Consider the following 16,780-nt stretch of genomic DNA (forward strand, 5'->3'; position numbering starts at 1 on the left):
TCCAATAGCTCTATTAACCCAAGGGCTGTGGAGAGGAAGCCTCTGCTGCAGGCTGCACCCTGACCCTTCTGGAGCCCTTGGCCTTTCTTCTCCCAGGCCTCCCTCCTCTGTCTCAGCTACTTGAGCAGACTCCAAAATGCCAAGGGCCATTAGGCATGCAGCATGACTATTTCTAGAAACTCCGTTTCTGTTACCAAGACATTTTTCCCTGTGTGAAACTTTACTCTCTCCATCCACAGCAGCCACATCTGCTGACTTACCTCTCTTGCTCAGAGAGGTAAGAGAGAAAGAGCCTCAGGATGCTCAGGGGCCTGAGATGGTGGCATGTTTGCATCCTGCGTAGCTGTATACCTTCATTAAAAGTTGGGTTTCTCAGTTCTTGCAGTTTGGTGGTTCTGTGTTTTGTCTTCTCTCCAAACCTCTTTAGGGAAGTACACAGGCAGAGAGCCAGGGCCACTTCCCCCACCTTATTCCAGGTGTCTGCCCTTAGAACCATCCAGCCCCCTGCTCCTTGAAGGTCCAGGCCTGGGACAGTGGTCCCTTTCAGGAAGCTCAGAAACCATTTCAGGAGACACTAACCTAAGCTTGGGTTTGAGGGTCAGAGCAGGTAGCTGAGCTCATAGGATTCCCAGTCATTCTCATTGTCCTCCCCATCTCCTTTGGACTGCTGTGGATGAGGGGTTAGAGATGGAATGGAGTCTGGTATTCGGACAAAGACTCCTGGTCCCTTGCTAGACCTATGACCATTTTTTGGAAATACTTGATTGAGACAGAAGAGAGGAGGCATGAGGGGGACTTGTTGGGGCAACAGTTCTCTCAGAACCTTGAGATTTAAAAGCAGAAAGAAAAGGTCAAGGTGAGGGGCCGGGCGGTGGCGCTCGAGGTAAGGTGCCTGCCTTACCTGCGCTAGCCTAGGAGACGGACCGCGGTTCGATCCCCCGGCGTCCCATATGGTCCCCCAAGCCAGGAGCGACTTCTGAGCGCATAGCCAGGAGTAACCCCTGAGCGTTACCGGGTGTGGCCCAAAAACCAAAAAAAAAAAAAAAAAAAAAAAAGGTCAAGGTGAGCCTGACACTGCCCCAGTGGAGAGAGCAGCACATTGCTTCCTAACCTTTGCACCCCATGGCAAAGCTTGTTAAAGAGATCCAATATCAGGATCTACCAAGCTCTCACTGCAAGAGAAATGCCAGAAGGAGCACCAACTACAAAGTACTTAAGTGTGTTGCTCAGTATTCCTTAGGTCCCATTCTCCTTCTTCCCATCACATGCCCTTGCCCTCCCCAGCTATTGGAGCTTCAGTCTGTGGGTGGGTCCAGCTCTAGCACTCACTTGAAATGAGACTTCCATAGCACTGTCATGACCACAGCATGTGCCATATGGGCAGATATGAGGTGCTCCTGTCTGAATACACAAGTAGCCCCAGAGGGGCTGGCCACTTGGCTAGGCATTCCAGTGCTTTCTAACATTTCTAACCATTAGCCAAGTTTGATTCCTGGGACCCCATATGGTGTCCCAAGCCTGCCAGGAGTGATCTCTAAAATGAACAGCTAGGAGTAAGCCCTGAGCACCATTGGATGTGGCCAAAAAACTGAATAAAATGAATTATTTTAGTGCAAGAGATCAAACCTACTCTTGCCAGGAGTGATTCTTCAGGTAATTGCTGGGGATGGCCAAACAAAAAGCCTGTTCATGATGGATGTTCAGGACATCTCATGATGAATTTTTAGAAGCTGCTTTGTAGAGGAAACTGAATTGCCACCATGTTCTCCTCCATTCTTTACTTCTACCAGCTGATCTTTGTTCTTAGAAAGAATATTCAGGAAGAATTCAAAAAAGGAAGAAAGAGGGGCTGGAGAGATAGCATGGAGGTAGGGCATTTGCCTTGCATGCAGAAGGACAGTGGTTTGAATCGCAGCATCCCATATGGTCCTCCAAGCCTGCCAGGAGTGATTTCTGAGTGTAGAGCCAAGAATAACCCCTGAGTGCTGCCGGGTGTGACCCAAAAACAAAAAGGAAGAAGAGTCCTATGCATATAAAGAAAAAATAGCAAATTCTAGTGACAGAAACATTAAAGAATTTTTCAAAACACTACAGGTATTGGTTGTAACAGTTCGATCCCCCAGCATCCCATATGGTCCCCAAAGCCAGGAGCAATTTCTGAGCACATAGCCAGGAGTAACCCCTGAGTGTCACCAGGTGTGGCCCCAGGTCGGCAAACACCCTACCATTGTGCTATTGCTTTGATTCCTTTAATCCATTTTTATTTGACTTGTGCACAGCATGAAAGTTTTGCAGTTTTTGTGTGTTTGTTTTTGTGTGTAGTTGATCAATACATAGCAATTTGGCTTGTTGGGATACTTTCCTTTCCTCACTTCTATTTCTTGCTCCTTGCTCAAAGACTAGTTGATCTTATATTTGAGGATCTATATCAGGATAGTTAAGTCTATCTTACTGATCGAAGGGTCTATCTTTGTTCCAATACTGTGCTTTTTTTTTTTTTTTTTTTGGTTTTTGGGTCACAACCGGCAGTGCCCAGGGGTTACTCCTGGCTCTATGCTCAGAAATTGCTCCTGACAGGCACGGGGGACCATATAGGATGCTGGATTTGAACCACCATTGGTCCTGGGTCTGCCGCTTGCAAGGCAAACGCCCTACCACTGTGCTATCTCTCTGGCCCCTATTTCTTTACTTTTATGTTTTGGTTTGGTTTGGTTATTGGTTTTGGGGTCACACCCAGCAGCGCTCAATTAGGGGTTACTCCTGTCTCTACACTCAGAAATCACTCCTGGCAGGCTCGGAGGACCATATGGAATGCCGGGATTTGAACCACTGTCTTTCTGCATGCAAGGCAAATGCTCTACCTCCATGCTATCTCTCCGGCCCCTGTGCTATTTTAATTACTACCACTTTATATTAGTTTAAAGTTAGGGAAACTGGGGGCCAGAGAGATAGCATAGAGGTAAGGCATTTGCCTTTCATGCAGAAGGTCATTGGTTCGAATCCCGGCATCCCATATGATCCCCTGAGCCTGCCAGGGGCGATTTCTGAGCATGAAGCCAGGAGTAACCCCTGAGCACTGCTGGATGTGACCCAAAAACCAAAAAAAAAAAAAAAAAAAGTTAGGGAAAGTGCTATTTTCTATCTTCTTTTTCCCAAGGATTGCTTTAGGTATTCAGGTTTATTGTTCCATATAAATTTCAGGAGTGTTTTGTTTTTGTGGGGGATCACATCTGGAGGTGCTCAGAGATTACTCCTGGCTCTGCATTCAGGAATCAGTTCTAGCAGTACTCAAGGAACCATAATATGGAATGCTAGGAATTGAACCCAATTCAGTCACATGCAAGGCTGCTGTATAATCAATCGCTTCAGCCCCAATGATGGTTTTTATTTATTTATTTATTTATTTATTTTTTTGGTTTTTGGGTCACACCCAGCAGTGCTCAGGGGTTACTCCTGGCTCCACACTCAGAAATCGCTTCTGGCAGGTTCTGGGGACCATATGGGATGCCGGGATTTGAACCGATCACCTTCTAGTTTTTGGGCTATACCCATTTGACGCTCAGGGGTTACTGAGAAATCGCTCCTGGCTTGGAGGGTGGGGGAACCATATGGGACGCCGGGGGATCGAACCGCGGTCCGTCCTATGCTAGTGCTTGCAAGGCAGACACCTTACCTCTAGCGCCACCTTCCTGCCCCCCCCATGACCTTCTGCATGAAAGACAAATGCCTTACTTCCATGCTATCTCTCCGCCCCCCCCCCCCATGATGTTTTAAAAGAAAAAACTCATAGACATCCTTATAGGGATTTCATTAAATCTGTACAATACTTTGGGGGGGGGAGTATTGCCATTTTAATGTTAATCCTTCCAATCTATGAGTGATACTGTTCCTCAACCACCTGGTAGATGGAACCCCACTGAGCAACTGTTCTGAGGTGAAAGCTTCAGAGAGTGGCAAGGATAACACAAAGACGGGCACCATCTCTTCAGGAGTAGTGGTTGGTTATGCTCAGGTTTGTCTCCAGGCTGTCCCTCCTCCCTCATAGAGACCTCTGGTTAAAGAAGATAACAGACCACTTTTATTGCCCACTGTGTTGTTCCAAAAACATTCCTTTTTTTTTTTTTTTGGGGGGGGGGGGCGGGATCCACACCCAGCAGCACTTGGGCTACTCCTGGCTCTACACTCAGAAATCGCTCCTGGCAGGCTCGGGGACTATATGGGAATGCCGGGATTTGAATCACCTTCCTTCTGCATGCAAGACAAACTCCATGTTATTTCTCTGGCCCCAACATTCCTTTTTTTTTTTTTTTTTTTTTTGGTTTGGTTTTTGGTTTTTGGTGGCATTCAGGAGTTACTCCTGGCTCTGCGCTCAGAAGTCGTTCCTGGCAGGCTCAGGAGACCATATGGGATGCCGGGATTTGAACCAGGGTCTGTTCTGTATTGGCTGTGTGCAAGGCAAAAATGCCTTATCGCTGTGTTATCACTCCAGACCTCCCAAAAACATTCCTAAACCCCAAGGTTTATGCTTATTTTCTTTCTCCCTGATGCCTCAAACCTCCCCAGATAATGTTTCTGCTATGTCTGTGGTCCTACCAGTTTTTCTTGACCTATATAAGCATTGTTGGAGTGGAACGAAGTATCTCTGATTATTATTTCCTGGTCATCAACTCAGGGGAACACAGAAGTTGATTCTCACTGGCTGACTGGGTCGACACACACATGAGCATATATGCTTCCATTTCCTGTGTCCTCGTTTTTCTTAACGCCGTGCTTTAGACTTTTCTTTGGAGAGGTCTTTCATCTCTTTAGTTGATTCTGAGGTACTTGATCTTCTAAGGCACAATTGTGAATGGGAACTTTTTTTTTTTGGTTTTTGGTTTTTGGGTCACACGCGGCGGTGCTCAGGGGTTACTCCTGGCTGTCTGCTCAGAAATAGCTCCTGTCAAGCACGGGGGACCATATGGGACACGGGGATTCGAACCAACCACCTTTGGTCCTGGATCGGCTGCTTGCAAGGCAAACGCCGCTGTGCTATCTCTTCGGGCCCTAATGGAAACTTTTTATATCTTCCTTTTCTTTCATTATTTGTATATAGGAAAACCATGGATTTTTGCATATTAATTTTGTAGTCTGCCATTTACTATAAAAATCTATTTTGGGGCCACAGAGATAGCATGAAGGTAGGGCGTTTGCCTTGCATGCAGAAGGACAGTGGTTCAAATCCCGGCATCTCATATAGTCCCCTGAGCCTGGGCACAATTTCTGAGCATAGAAGAGCCAGGAGTAACTCCTGAGCACTACCAGGTGTGACCTAAAAACCAAAAACATAAAAAAGGCCTTAGAGATTATGAGCCATACCTCATGCAAGGCCATGCAGACCCTTTAAAAATCTATTGTTTTGGGGCCAGAGAGAAGGTAGTGCATTTGCCTTACCTGCAGCCGACCCGGGGCAGATCCAGGTTCAATTCCTGGCATTCTTTTTTTTTTTTTTTTTTTTTTTGGTTTTTGGGCCACACCCAGCATTGCTCAGGGGTTACTCCTGGCTGTCTGCTCAGAAATGGGCCCGGAGAGATAGCACAGTGGCGTTTGCCTTGCAAGCAGCCAATCCAGGACCAAAGGTGGTTGGTTCGAATCCCGGTGTCCCATATGGTCCCCTGTGCCTGCCAGGAGCTATTTCTGAGCAGACAGCCAGGAGTAACCCCTGAGCATCGCCGGGTGTGGCCCAAAAACCAAAAAAAAAAAAAAAAAAAAAAAAAAAAGAAATAGCTCCTGGCAGGCACGGGGGACCATATGGGACACCGGGATTCGAACCAACCACCTTTGGTCCTGGATCGGCTGCTTGCAAGGCAAATGCCGCTGTGCTATCTCTCTGGGCCCAATTCCTGGCATTCTATATGGTCCCCCAGCCTGCCAGGAGCAATATCTGAATGCAGAGCCAGGAGTAACCCCTGAGTGCTGCTGGGTGTGACCCCCCCCCAAAAAAAAAAAAAAAACAAGGAATGTTTTTGGAACAACACAGTGGGCAATAAAAGTGGGTGTGGCCCCAAAACAAAAAAACTTTTTTAGCTTTTTCATATTTAGTTTCTGTGTTTTTGTTTTTGTTTTTTTTTTGGCCACACCGGTGTCACTCAGAGCTTACTCCTGGCTATGTGCTCAGAAATTGCTCCTGGTTTGGGGGACCAAATGGGATGCTGAGGGATCGAACTGTAGTTCTTCCTAGGTTGGCGCATGCAGTGCAGAAGCCCTACCGCTTGCGCCACTGCTACGGCTCTCTTGAGTACTTTCTAAATAAATGTCATCCACAAATAGTGAGATTTGACTTGTTTCCCTATCTGGATACCCTTAATATAATTTTCTTTCTTAACTGCTATGGTAATCACTTCTAGTACTATGTTGAATAGAAGTGGTGAGAGTGGGCAACCTTGTCTTATGCCAACTTTTAGAGAAAAGCTCCCTCCCTCCCTTTTGAGTATATTTGCTTTGGGCTTGTCAGTGGACTTGACTGTATTGAGAAGTTCCTTCAATTTCCAATCTTGAATTTTTATAATGAGTGGGTGCTTATCTTCTCAAATACTTTTTCTGCGATCTATTGATATGATCATGATTTTTTTCTTTCATTGGTATTGTATATTATGTTGATGACTTGCTATGTTAAACCATTTTTGAATGTTCAGGTGAATCCTACTTGGGCATGGTATGATCTTCTTGATGAATTTTGTTGAGTGTGTAGTGTGTTTGTCTGTAATAATTAAGGATATCAGTCTCTGTGGTGCTTGTTTCTTCAGTTTTCTGGAAAAGCCTAAAAAGGATGGGCAGTAGGGCCTTTTTAAAGGCCTGAAAGAATTCACTAGTGAATTCATCTGGATCTGGGCTTTTGTTTTTGGGAAGACTTGATTACATTTCAATTTCCTTGATAGTGATAGGTCTGTTCAGGTATTCCAAATCATCTTGGTTCAACCTTCAGAAGTTATAGGAGTCCAGAGATTTTTTTTTTTTTTTTTTTTTTTTTTGGTTTTTGGGCCACACCTGGCAGTGCTCAGGGGTTACTCCTGGCTGTCTGCTCAGAAATAGCTCCTGGCAGGCATGGGGGACCATATGGGACACCGGGATTCGAACCAGCCACCTTTGGTCCTGGATTGGCTGCTTGCAAGGCAAACGCCCTGCTGTGCTATCTCTCCGGGCCCAGGAGTTCAAAGATTTATGCCATTTCTTCTATCTTCTCTTTTCATGGCACATTCTCAAAGTAATCCCTGATAACCCTTTGAATTCCTGTAGTGTATGTTGTGGCATCCCACCTTTCATTTCTTTTTTTATTCACACGACAAACATACTTTTTATTAAGTCTGCAAGTTGAAAGGTAAGGACAAGACTTAGCTCTCTGGCAGTAGGGAGAGGAACACAAGCAGTCTCAGCTCAGGGGCGGGAGCATTGGGTGAGTTCAAGGCAAGTTGTCCAGGAAGTTGAGGAGGGCCAAGTGTAAGTCTTGCAGCTTCTAAAGGTAGCATGCATGGCCAGCGTTGTGCAGCTTCACCAGAGTGGTTGGGAAGGTAGTGGAGCTGCTGCATGGACTCCATGGACTGAATTTGGTCCATATCTTCGTACATGATGAGTGTTGTGGTCTTCACAGCCCACAACTGGTTCCGGGTGTTTTGGTTGTAGACAGATGCAACGGGCACAAATCCATGTAGCAGCTGGTGACTTTGTATCAGGAAGGGCTGGGAATACTGGCCGCTCAGTGAGGGGCTTACTAGCACCCCCTTCTGTACCTACAATGCTTTCAGCACTTGCTTCAGCAGCTCTGCCCATCCCACATCTGTGTTTGCCTTCCTTAATGGGTGCTGAGTTCCCAAAACCTGGGAGATCAGTGGCCAAAGCCCCATAACCCCTATGTGCCAGAACCTGCACTGTGCCCAGCTGCTCCCAGGTGAAGGAGCTAAAGGCTTTTCCATGAAGCAGCACCACGTCCAGCCTGCATGCCTGTTGGAGCGGGAACACCTCACGGTGAAAGATGGGGGGTTTCTCCAAATGAGATACCAGGCAGGGATGAAACATCGGGGTCTAACCAGGGCCATTTGGTCTGCCGTGGGGCGTGTGGCACCCCTATGTACAGCAGCAGCAAGAGCAGCAGGGACAGGACTATCAGGGCAAGCTGGGCCTGATTCATGTCTGTCTCAATCTCTTCGTAATCTTCGGGATGTCTCCCAAGGGCCCACCCCCCCCCCAGGCTCCCCGGTGTGGTAGGTGGATGGGCAGTGGCAGCCCCTTCTGGCACAGGACCATACGAGGGGAGGACGAAGGGCAGACTCTTCTTCTTTTTGGCCACGGACATCCTCGGATGCTCCCCTTCGCACTCGCCTCCTGACTCGGAGCTCCGTCATCAGTCTCCCAGAGCATCAGTATCAACATCTCCTCTCCCGGAGCATCAGCACCAACGGGGGCTTTCAGTGCGCAGAACCAAAAGATGCCAGGCAGGGCGGTGGAGGGGCAGGATGCTGGCGGTTGCCTTGGCAACTCAGGCGGCTGGAGCACTAGACCAGCGTTTTTCAACCATTGTGCCGGGGCACACTGCCATGAGAAATATCTGGTGTGCCGTGGGAAAAATTCCAACTTCATTCGTAACATGTGGCTTTGGCTCACAAATAAACCAATCATTAGATTATTTCATAATAAATTATAAAATAATTTTGTGTTTAAAGAGAATTATATATATGTAATAATATTTTATATATAATATATATTATATACCTATTTTCCGACATATAAGACGACTGGGCGTATAAGACGACCCCCTAATTTTGCAGTTAAAACATAGGTTTAGGCCTATATTCGCTGTATCAGACAGAACGTCCCTGTGCTGCAACTGTATGTACCACAGTGAGCCAATCACAACAAGCAAAGGTTCAAAGGTTCTACTGGAATAGACTTCCTCTCTGACTCTGGCCAAACTGAGCAGGCTTTTTACAGTGTAGATTCGGGTCCAGAACATTGTCTAATTTGCATGCATAAAAAGCCTGCTTGGATTGGCTGAGTTAGAGGCGGTCCGAGCAGCCTGGCAGTGATTGGTGCAAGATCGAGTTGGAAATTTCGTTTTGTGGCAATATTCAGACAATTTTCGTTTAGCAGCATATTGAAACATTTTTCGGGATATACTCAGCGTATAAGACAACCCCCGATTTTCGGTTGACTTTTTTTGGTTTCAAAAGTTGTCTTATACGCTGGAAAATACGGTAAAATGTATTATATATATATATATATATATATATATATATATATATATATATATATATATTATATAGGGTGGGGGGGTCACACTCGGCAGAGCTCAGGGGTTCCTCCTGGCTCTACGCTCAGAAATCGCTCCTAGCAGGTTCAGGGGACCGTATGATATGCCGGGATTCGAACCACCAACCTTCTACATACAGGGCAAACGTACTACCTCCATGCTATCTCTCCGGCCCCTATATTTCTTCTTTGAAGAAGTGTCCATTTCTTCAACTTTGTTGTTTTTTTTGGGCCATACCCAACAGTGCTCAGGGTTACTCCTGGCTCCGCACTCAGAAATCGCTTCTGGCAGGCAGGGGTGGGGTGAGGGGACATGGGACGGAGGACAACTATATGGGATGCCGGGATTCGAACCACTGTCCGGCCTGGGTCAACAGTGTGCAAGGCAAATGCCCTACCACTGTGTTACCTCTCCAGAAACCATATGGGATGCCGGGATTCAAATCTCATCCATCTGCATGCAAGGCAAACGTCCTCCCACTGTGCTATCTCACTGGCCCCTTGGCTGTATCCTTTTACTTTACCAGGTTCTCAATCTGACTTTACCCTTGTCCCAAACCCACCTCTCCATTCTCTCCTGGGCTACAGGTTTGTCATAGGGCCCTGGGCTTCTCTAATAAGACTAAGATATTTGTTAAGTCTTGCCTGCAAAGCCCTGTGGACACCAGCAGTGTGGGCCCAGTTTGGCTGACACTAGTAATGCATATTCTTCTTGGGATAGAAATGTATCCAGCTCCAGCTCACCAGAGTGGTAAGTGCAGTTAGGGAAGTAACTTCACTAACTAGCATGACAATGTTAAAGATGAGAAGTAGAATGTCTGTCACGATACAGGCAGGAGGGGGGGAGCATTGGTGGTGGGAATGTTGCATTGGTGAAGGGGGTGTTTGTTCTGTTCATGACTGAAACCCAACTACAATTAATCATGGTGCTTAATTTTTGTTTTTTGGCCACATCCATTGATGCTCAGGGGTTACTCCTGTCTACGCGCTCAGAAATCACTCCTGGCTTGGGGGACCATATAGGACACAGGGGGGCGGGGTTATGGGAGGAGGTCGAACTGTGGTCCGTCGTAGGCTAGCTCAGTAAGGCTAGCAAGCCTTACTACTTGCGCCACTGCTCCGACCCCATAAATAGATTTTATAAAAAAAAAAAAAAAAAAATGGGGCCAGCGAGGTGGCGCTAGAGGTAAGGTGTCTGCCTTGCAAAGGCTAGCCAAGGAAGGACTAGGGTTCGATCCCCCGGCGTCCCATATGGTCCCCCCAAGCCAGGGGCAATTTCTGAGCGCTTAGCCAGGAGTAACCCCTGAGCATCAAACGGGTGTGGCCCGAAAAACAAAAAAACAACAAAAAAAAAAAGAAATGTATCTGGCCGGTTAGCCCATTTCAATCAGATAGCTGCCTAAGGACCAAAATAAATACTCTGGACTACACAATTGAATGATTTACATTTTCATAACGTTTAATATAAACTATATACAGTAACTTTTTAATTATATCTTACATAGCATAACTACTACAGAAGTGTACAAAGATCAGAAACAAGTTGGATGGCTAATCAAATGGCTCAGTCCTCTGGACTATTTTCTCAGAGGTTTATAAATCAGAGCTAATTTGAGGACCATTCAATGTATCAACATCCTAGGGGTATACAGCTCTCTTTATGGATTCCTCCCCAATTTTCCAAGTCTTGTAACAAAGATACTTTGTAGAATCACATTTTTCCTGCCCAGAATGGGAAGTCACCCATAACTTTTAGATACTATTGGTCTCCTCCCCCAAGATCTGATTTTGTTTGACTAAAGCATTCAGTAACCCAAAAAGAAACAAAAGACAGTCCAGGTTGTTATCTAGTGAAAGGGCCAGGAACACTTAAAGAATGGAAAACTAATTTCCTTCCGATGGTTTTTCCAAACTATCAACTGACAGAAGTGGGTTCTGGCTTCCCATTTGTAGTGACTACTCCACTTTGAGGCAACGGCACAGAGCCCTTTTCAGAATTCTGAGATCTACAGCCATCTCCAGTCATGTGCACCTGGTCCTGTTAAATGAAAGAAGAGTATGCTGTTATGTCACTGGTTGTGTTCAGAAGCAGGTATCTGACTTATTAATGCACATTTACAGTAACAATAAGAAGGCAGAAATAAATCAACCATGGGAAGCTGATGGGGTCATAAAAATTTAATTTGGTTCCTCTGGTCAGAAGTCACTTTTGAGGGTTGCTGACTAGGAGTTATGGGCTGTTTCTTCCCAATGAAACAGCTATTCCTGATGTTCCAGAACAGCCAACAGATCACAGGAAGAGTCTTTTTTTTGGGCCTCTGTTTGAAACCAACAGCTATATTATAACTACTGGTCTTCAGTCAGGGCCATTGATAATCTACTCAAGCAAGCTCAGAAAAAAAAAAGCCAAATTGTTCTTAACTTGTCTACTATGAAACAATTCCAGAGGCTGGAGTAATAGTAAAGTGGGTAGGGTGTATGTCTTACCCAGGGCAGACACAGTGTTTCCCAGTACACAGTTGACCTTATGTCTAATCCCCAATACCCTAATTGGTACCCCAAGCCCACAGAAGTGATCCCTGAGCATAGATCCAGGAGTAACCTTGAGCACCACCTAGCAAAGGATATATGCCTCCAAAATGTTCCAAGACTGAACTGTTTCTCTTAAAAGGAACACTTAATCTAGATTTCTTGTCTGAGTGATTCTATCAAATACATTTATGCCCTAATTTCTAAAGAATTAAAGTACCGGGGCCGGGCGGTGGCGCTGGAGGTAAGGTGCCTGCCTTACCTGCGCTAGCCTAGGAGACGGACCGCGGTTCGATCCCCCGGCGTCCCATATGGTCCCCCAAGCCAGGAGCGACTTCTGAGCGCATAGCCAGGAGTAACCCCTGAGCGTTACCGGGTGTGGCCCAAAAACCAAAAAAAAAAAAAAAGAAAGAATTAAAGTACCAGGGCTGGAGAGATAGCACAAAGCGTTTGCCTTGCGTGTGGCCGACTGGGAGGGACCCGGTTCGATTCCTGAGCACATAGCCAGGAGTAACCCGAGTGACCCAAAAATCAAAAACCAAAAAAAGATTTAAAGTACCTTCCTTAAAGTAAACTGAGCAAAAGTCCTATGAGACACCTTTAATCTTTTCTGTTTGGGGGCCACATCTGGTGTGCTTAGGGATTACTTCTGAAATTACTCCTGGCAGGCTCGGGACCATATAGATACCAGGATTAAACACATACTAAGCAAATGCCCTACCTGCTGTACTATCGCTCCAGCCCACCTATAATCTACTTTTTTTTTTTTTTTTTGGTTTTTGGGCCACACCCAGTGTTGCTCAGGGGTTACTCCTGGTTGTCTGCGCTCAGAAATAGCTCCTGGCAGGCACAGGGGACCATATGGGACACCGGGATTCGAACCAACCACCTTAGGTCCTGAATCGGTTGCTTGCAAGGTAAACAACGCTGTGCTATCTCTCCAGGCCCCTTTAATCTACTTTTGATGATACGCCCAACTCCTGGGAGTACATGATAGGCATTAGGGAACCTCTGCCTGGCTAATCATTATATGAGGGAAGCCTGGCTAGGATTGTTTCATCACTTGCCAAAATATCCACTGAAGCTTCAGCAATTTCTTTGACTGAATGATCTTCAAGGTTTAGTGAAGGATCAAAAAGCAAAGGTGAAGGAGGGCATTGCATGCCATCACCTACAACATCCAAGTCCTGGGAAAAGAGAAAGAAACTATCAGCAACAGCAAGCTGAAATTTTAAGAAACTTTCAAATCAAATCCTTTATACTTTCTTTACCTCTTTGTCCACCTTTATTTGGTTGCTGTTGCTTGTTTTTTTGGGCCACACTCGGCGGCACTTGGCTTACTACTGGCTCTACACTCAAATTGATCCTGGCAGGCTTCAGAGACCATATGGAATGTCTGGGTCAATTTTATGCAAAGAAAGCACCCTACCCGATGTATGTACTCTCTCTCCAGCCCTTTAAGCCAGTCATTATGTAAACATGTTTTCAAGAGTTTATTTTTTTGGTTTTGGGGCCACAGTCACAGATGCTCAGGGCTTATTGCTGGCAGTACTCTGGCAATCATGTGGTGATAAGAATCAAACCTAGGTTGGCTACACATAAGGGTAGGTACATTAACCTCTGTATTACCTCTTAAAGAAATTAGAATTACGGAATCTGAGACACAGTCCAAAGGGCTGAAATGCATGGAATGGCTTGCATGTGTGAAGCCCAGGTTCTATTTCCTATACCGTAAAATTGCTGAGCAATGCTGGGAGTGACACCTGAGCATGATGTCCAGAGTAGTCAATGAGCATCAAGTGAGTGTGGGCCAGCAATGGAGTACACATCAAGGGCCGACAATCAACCCCCAGAATCAAAGAAAAAATATTTTTTTAAATCATAAGCCAGAGTGATAGTACAGAAGGTAGGGTGTTCGCCTTGAATGCAGGCAACCTGGGTTTGAGCCCTGCCATCCTTTAGGTACCAGGAGTCTACTAGGACTGATCCATTAGTACAAAACCAGGAACAAACCCTGAGTGTTGTTGAATGTGTAGCCACACCACCCACCCTCCAAAAAAATCATAAATGAACTCGCCTTGAATGCAGCCAAGTCTAGTTCTATCCCTGGCATCAAAGAAAGAACCCCAAGGAATAGGTCAGGAATAGTCCCCTGGTCTACATGCCCCTCCCCTCCCCCTGCTTAAAAAATATATTTAAAATATATATTAAATATAACTATATTAAATTTATATTAAATATAAAATATATATCAAATATAACTTTAAAATTACTAGATTTAAGCAGAAATTAAAACTTTTCTACTATCCATAAAATCCCATCTTCTCAAGTAAATATATGGCCTTCTGTAATTCTGTACTATACACAATTATTATATAATTAAAAAATTTTTTTGCCTCCCTCCCCTATATAATTAAAATTTAATTTACTTGTGTGTTTTTGTGTCACATCTGGCAATGCAAGCAGTTTAATTCTGGCATGGCATTGGATGTGGCACTAGGGATCAAATTAAGGCAAGGCAATCATCTTAGTCCCTCCCTCAATTATTTCAGGACCCTTGGAATTAAACTTTTCTTAATATCTATACCAAAAAAGGAAAGGATTAACAGAAATACCATTAAACAACATATCAGGAATGATTTATTTTTTAAAAATTATTATTTTGGGGACCCGGAGAGATAGCTCAGCGGTGTTTGCCTTGCAAGCAGCCGATCCAGGACCAAAGGTGGTTGGTTGGAATCCCGGTGTCTCATATGGTCCCCCATGCCTGCCAGGAGCTATTTCTGAGCAGACAGCCAGGTGTAACCCCTGAGCACCGCTGGGTGTGGCCCAAAAACCAAAAAGGAAAAAAAAAAATCTTGGGGCCCTGGAGCAGTGGCAGAGGGCATGCCTTGCACACACTAGCCTAGGATGGACCACGGTTCAAGCCCCCAGACTTCCATATGGTCCCCCAAGCCAGGAACGATTTCTGAGCACATAGCCAGGAGTAACCCTGAGTGTCACCAAGTATGGCCGAAAAACAAACAAAAATTATTATTTTGGGGGGCCAAAGCAGTAGCACAGTGGTAGGGTGTTTGCCTTGCACCCACCCAACACAGGACAGACCAGGATTTGCCGGACAAGAGCAATTTCAGCCAGGAGTGCTGCCATGTGTAGCCCAAAAACCAAAAAAAAAATTATTTTGTTTTTGGGTGACATCTGGGAGTGTTCCTGGCTCTGCACTCAGAGGAGACACACCCGGGGAATTCAATATGGCCCAGGAGGCCACAATTCAAGGCAAATACCCTACCCACTGTATTAATGTTCTGTCCTCATATAATTACTTTAAATGTCAAGACACTATAATCCACATTTTGTTCCCATCTTAGAAAGAAAAATAATACATTCAATCAGGATCCAAGAGTCACCTATCCTTGGATCAAAGCATAGAATATTTATATTTATATTTATGCAGAATAACTATCATTATACCTAGATTGAAAGGCTGACTTTAACTCATATTAATACCTAGTTATCTTGTAAATTTTGTTTTTGTTTTTGTTTTTGTGTCACACCCAGCAGCGCTCAGGGGTTACTCATGGCTCCACACTCAGAAATCGCTCCTGGCAGGCTCGGGGGACCGTATGGGATGCCAGTATTTGAACCACCGTCCTTCTGCATGCAAGGCAAACACCCTACCTCCATGCTATCTCTCCGGCCCCCTATAAATAATTAAAAGTAATTGTTATCACTGTGATTGGAATGGTTTGGAACCAGTAAGGTCCTTTTCTGATTCTCACTGTAGGAATCTTTGTGAAAGAAACCACTTAAAAAGCAATTATACCTAAAAGAAAAGAATGACGCCAATACTTCTCAGGTAGTCTGGTCCAGGCTGATACATCTGTGGCATTCTGAGAAAATTATGGAGAATTCCCTTTCAGCATGAATCTAGCAGTCCAACGCTAAACCCTTTGCCTTCCAAGAAACAGCCCACTCTGTTACTTAATCTTACCAAACTTCCAATCCACCAAATTTGTTTTGGATCTACAAATTCTAGACCACACCTCAATATTTTATAAGTAGGGGTCAGCCTAGTAGTATTACAGGAAATCTTTTTTTTTTTTTGGCCACACCTGTTTGACGCTCAGGGGTTACTCCTGGCTATGCGCTCAGAAATCACCCCTGGCTTGGGGGGACCATATGGGATGCCGGGGGATAGAACCGCGGTCCATCCTACGCTAGCACTTGCAAGGCAGACACCTTACCTCTAGTGCCACCTTCCCGGCCCCATCACGGAAATCTTATAGAAAAGTTACATAATCTACCAAGGCTCAGTAAGTATTAACCATGGCCCAGTAAATCCTTAAGACATTGACATTAGAAACACCATGGAGGGCCCGGAGAGATAGCATGGAGGTAAGGCGTTCGCCTTTCATGCAGGAGGTCATCAGTTCGAATCCCGGCGTCCCATATGTTCCCCCATGCCTGCCAAGAGCAATTTCTGAGCATGGAGCTGGGTGTGACCCAAAAACCACAAAAAAAAAAAAAAAAAAAAAAAAAAAGAAAAGAAAAAAGAAGAAACGCCATGGAGAAATTTTACAATAATTTTATTTATTTATGTATTTATTTTAATTAGGTTTTTGGGCCATGCCCAGTGGTGCTCAGGGGTTACTCCTGGCTCTGTGCTCAGAAATCACTCCTGGCAGGCTCAGGGAACCATATGGGATGCCGGGGATTGAACCTGGGTCCATTCCAGATCAGCTGCATGCAAGGCAAACACACTACCATTGTGCTATTACTCCAACCCTAATAATCTTTCAAACTGATCTATGTTGATCTAAGTTTTAATAATTCCATTTGTCTTTGTGTTGTAACAAGCAACATAAAGTAAATTTGTGCCTGCGCAGAGGCAGGCTGTAGTGGTGCGTGGGTGTCTGGGGATGCTGGTGAACGGAGGGTTACTTTGGTGGTGACATTGGTGTTTGAACAT

The 16,780-nt window shown here is 45.2% G+C and overlaps 1 protein-coding gene, 1 non-coding gene and 1 pseudogene across 3 annotated transcripts in view; all 3 read right to left on the reverse strand.

The window, feature by feature from the left end:
* Positions 1-7,438: 7,438 nt before the first annotated feature.
* LOC126022663 (protein ABHD14A-like) lies at positions 7,439-8,170 on the reverse strand (annotated as a pseudogene).
* A 2,545-nt stretch (positions 8,171-10,715) lies between these two features.
* Positions 10,716-16,780, reverse strand: part of KANSL2 (KAT8 regulatory NSL complex subunit 2) — a 28,850-nt gene continuing 22,785 nt past the window's right edge. Inside the window, exons 9-10 of one of the 2 annotated variants that reach the window (XM_049783434.1) lie at positions 12,879-12,998; positions 10,716-11,320 (exon numbers count right to left, since the gene is read on the reverse strand). In XM_049783434.1, coding sequence (XP_049639391.1) covers positions 11,198-11,320; positions 12,879-12,998 — 243 coding nt within the window. In that variant the 3' untranslated portion in view covers positions 10,716-11,197. The remainder of the gene's footprint in view (positions 11,321-12,878; positions 12,999-16,780) is intronic. The other variant, XM_049783435.1, reaches the window with a different exon arrangement.
* On the reverse strand, positions 11,518-11,652 carry LOC126023093 (small nucleolar RNA SNORA2/SNORA34 family). Its single transcript, XR_007500305.1, has one exon. It is a non-coding gene; the product is annotated as a small nucleolar RNA SNORA2/SNORA34 family (small nucleolar RNA).

Source organism: Suncus etruscus, chromosome 11 (genome assembly GCF_024139225.1).
Source record: "Suncus etruscus isolate mSunEtr1 chromosome 11, mSunEtr1.pri.cur, whole genome shotgun sequence".
In the NCBI taxonomy this organism is placed as follows: domain Eukaryota; kingdom Metazoa; phylum Chordata; class Mammalia; order Eulipotyphla; family Soricidae; genus Suncus; species Suncus etruscus.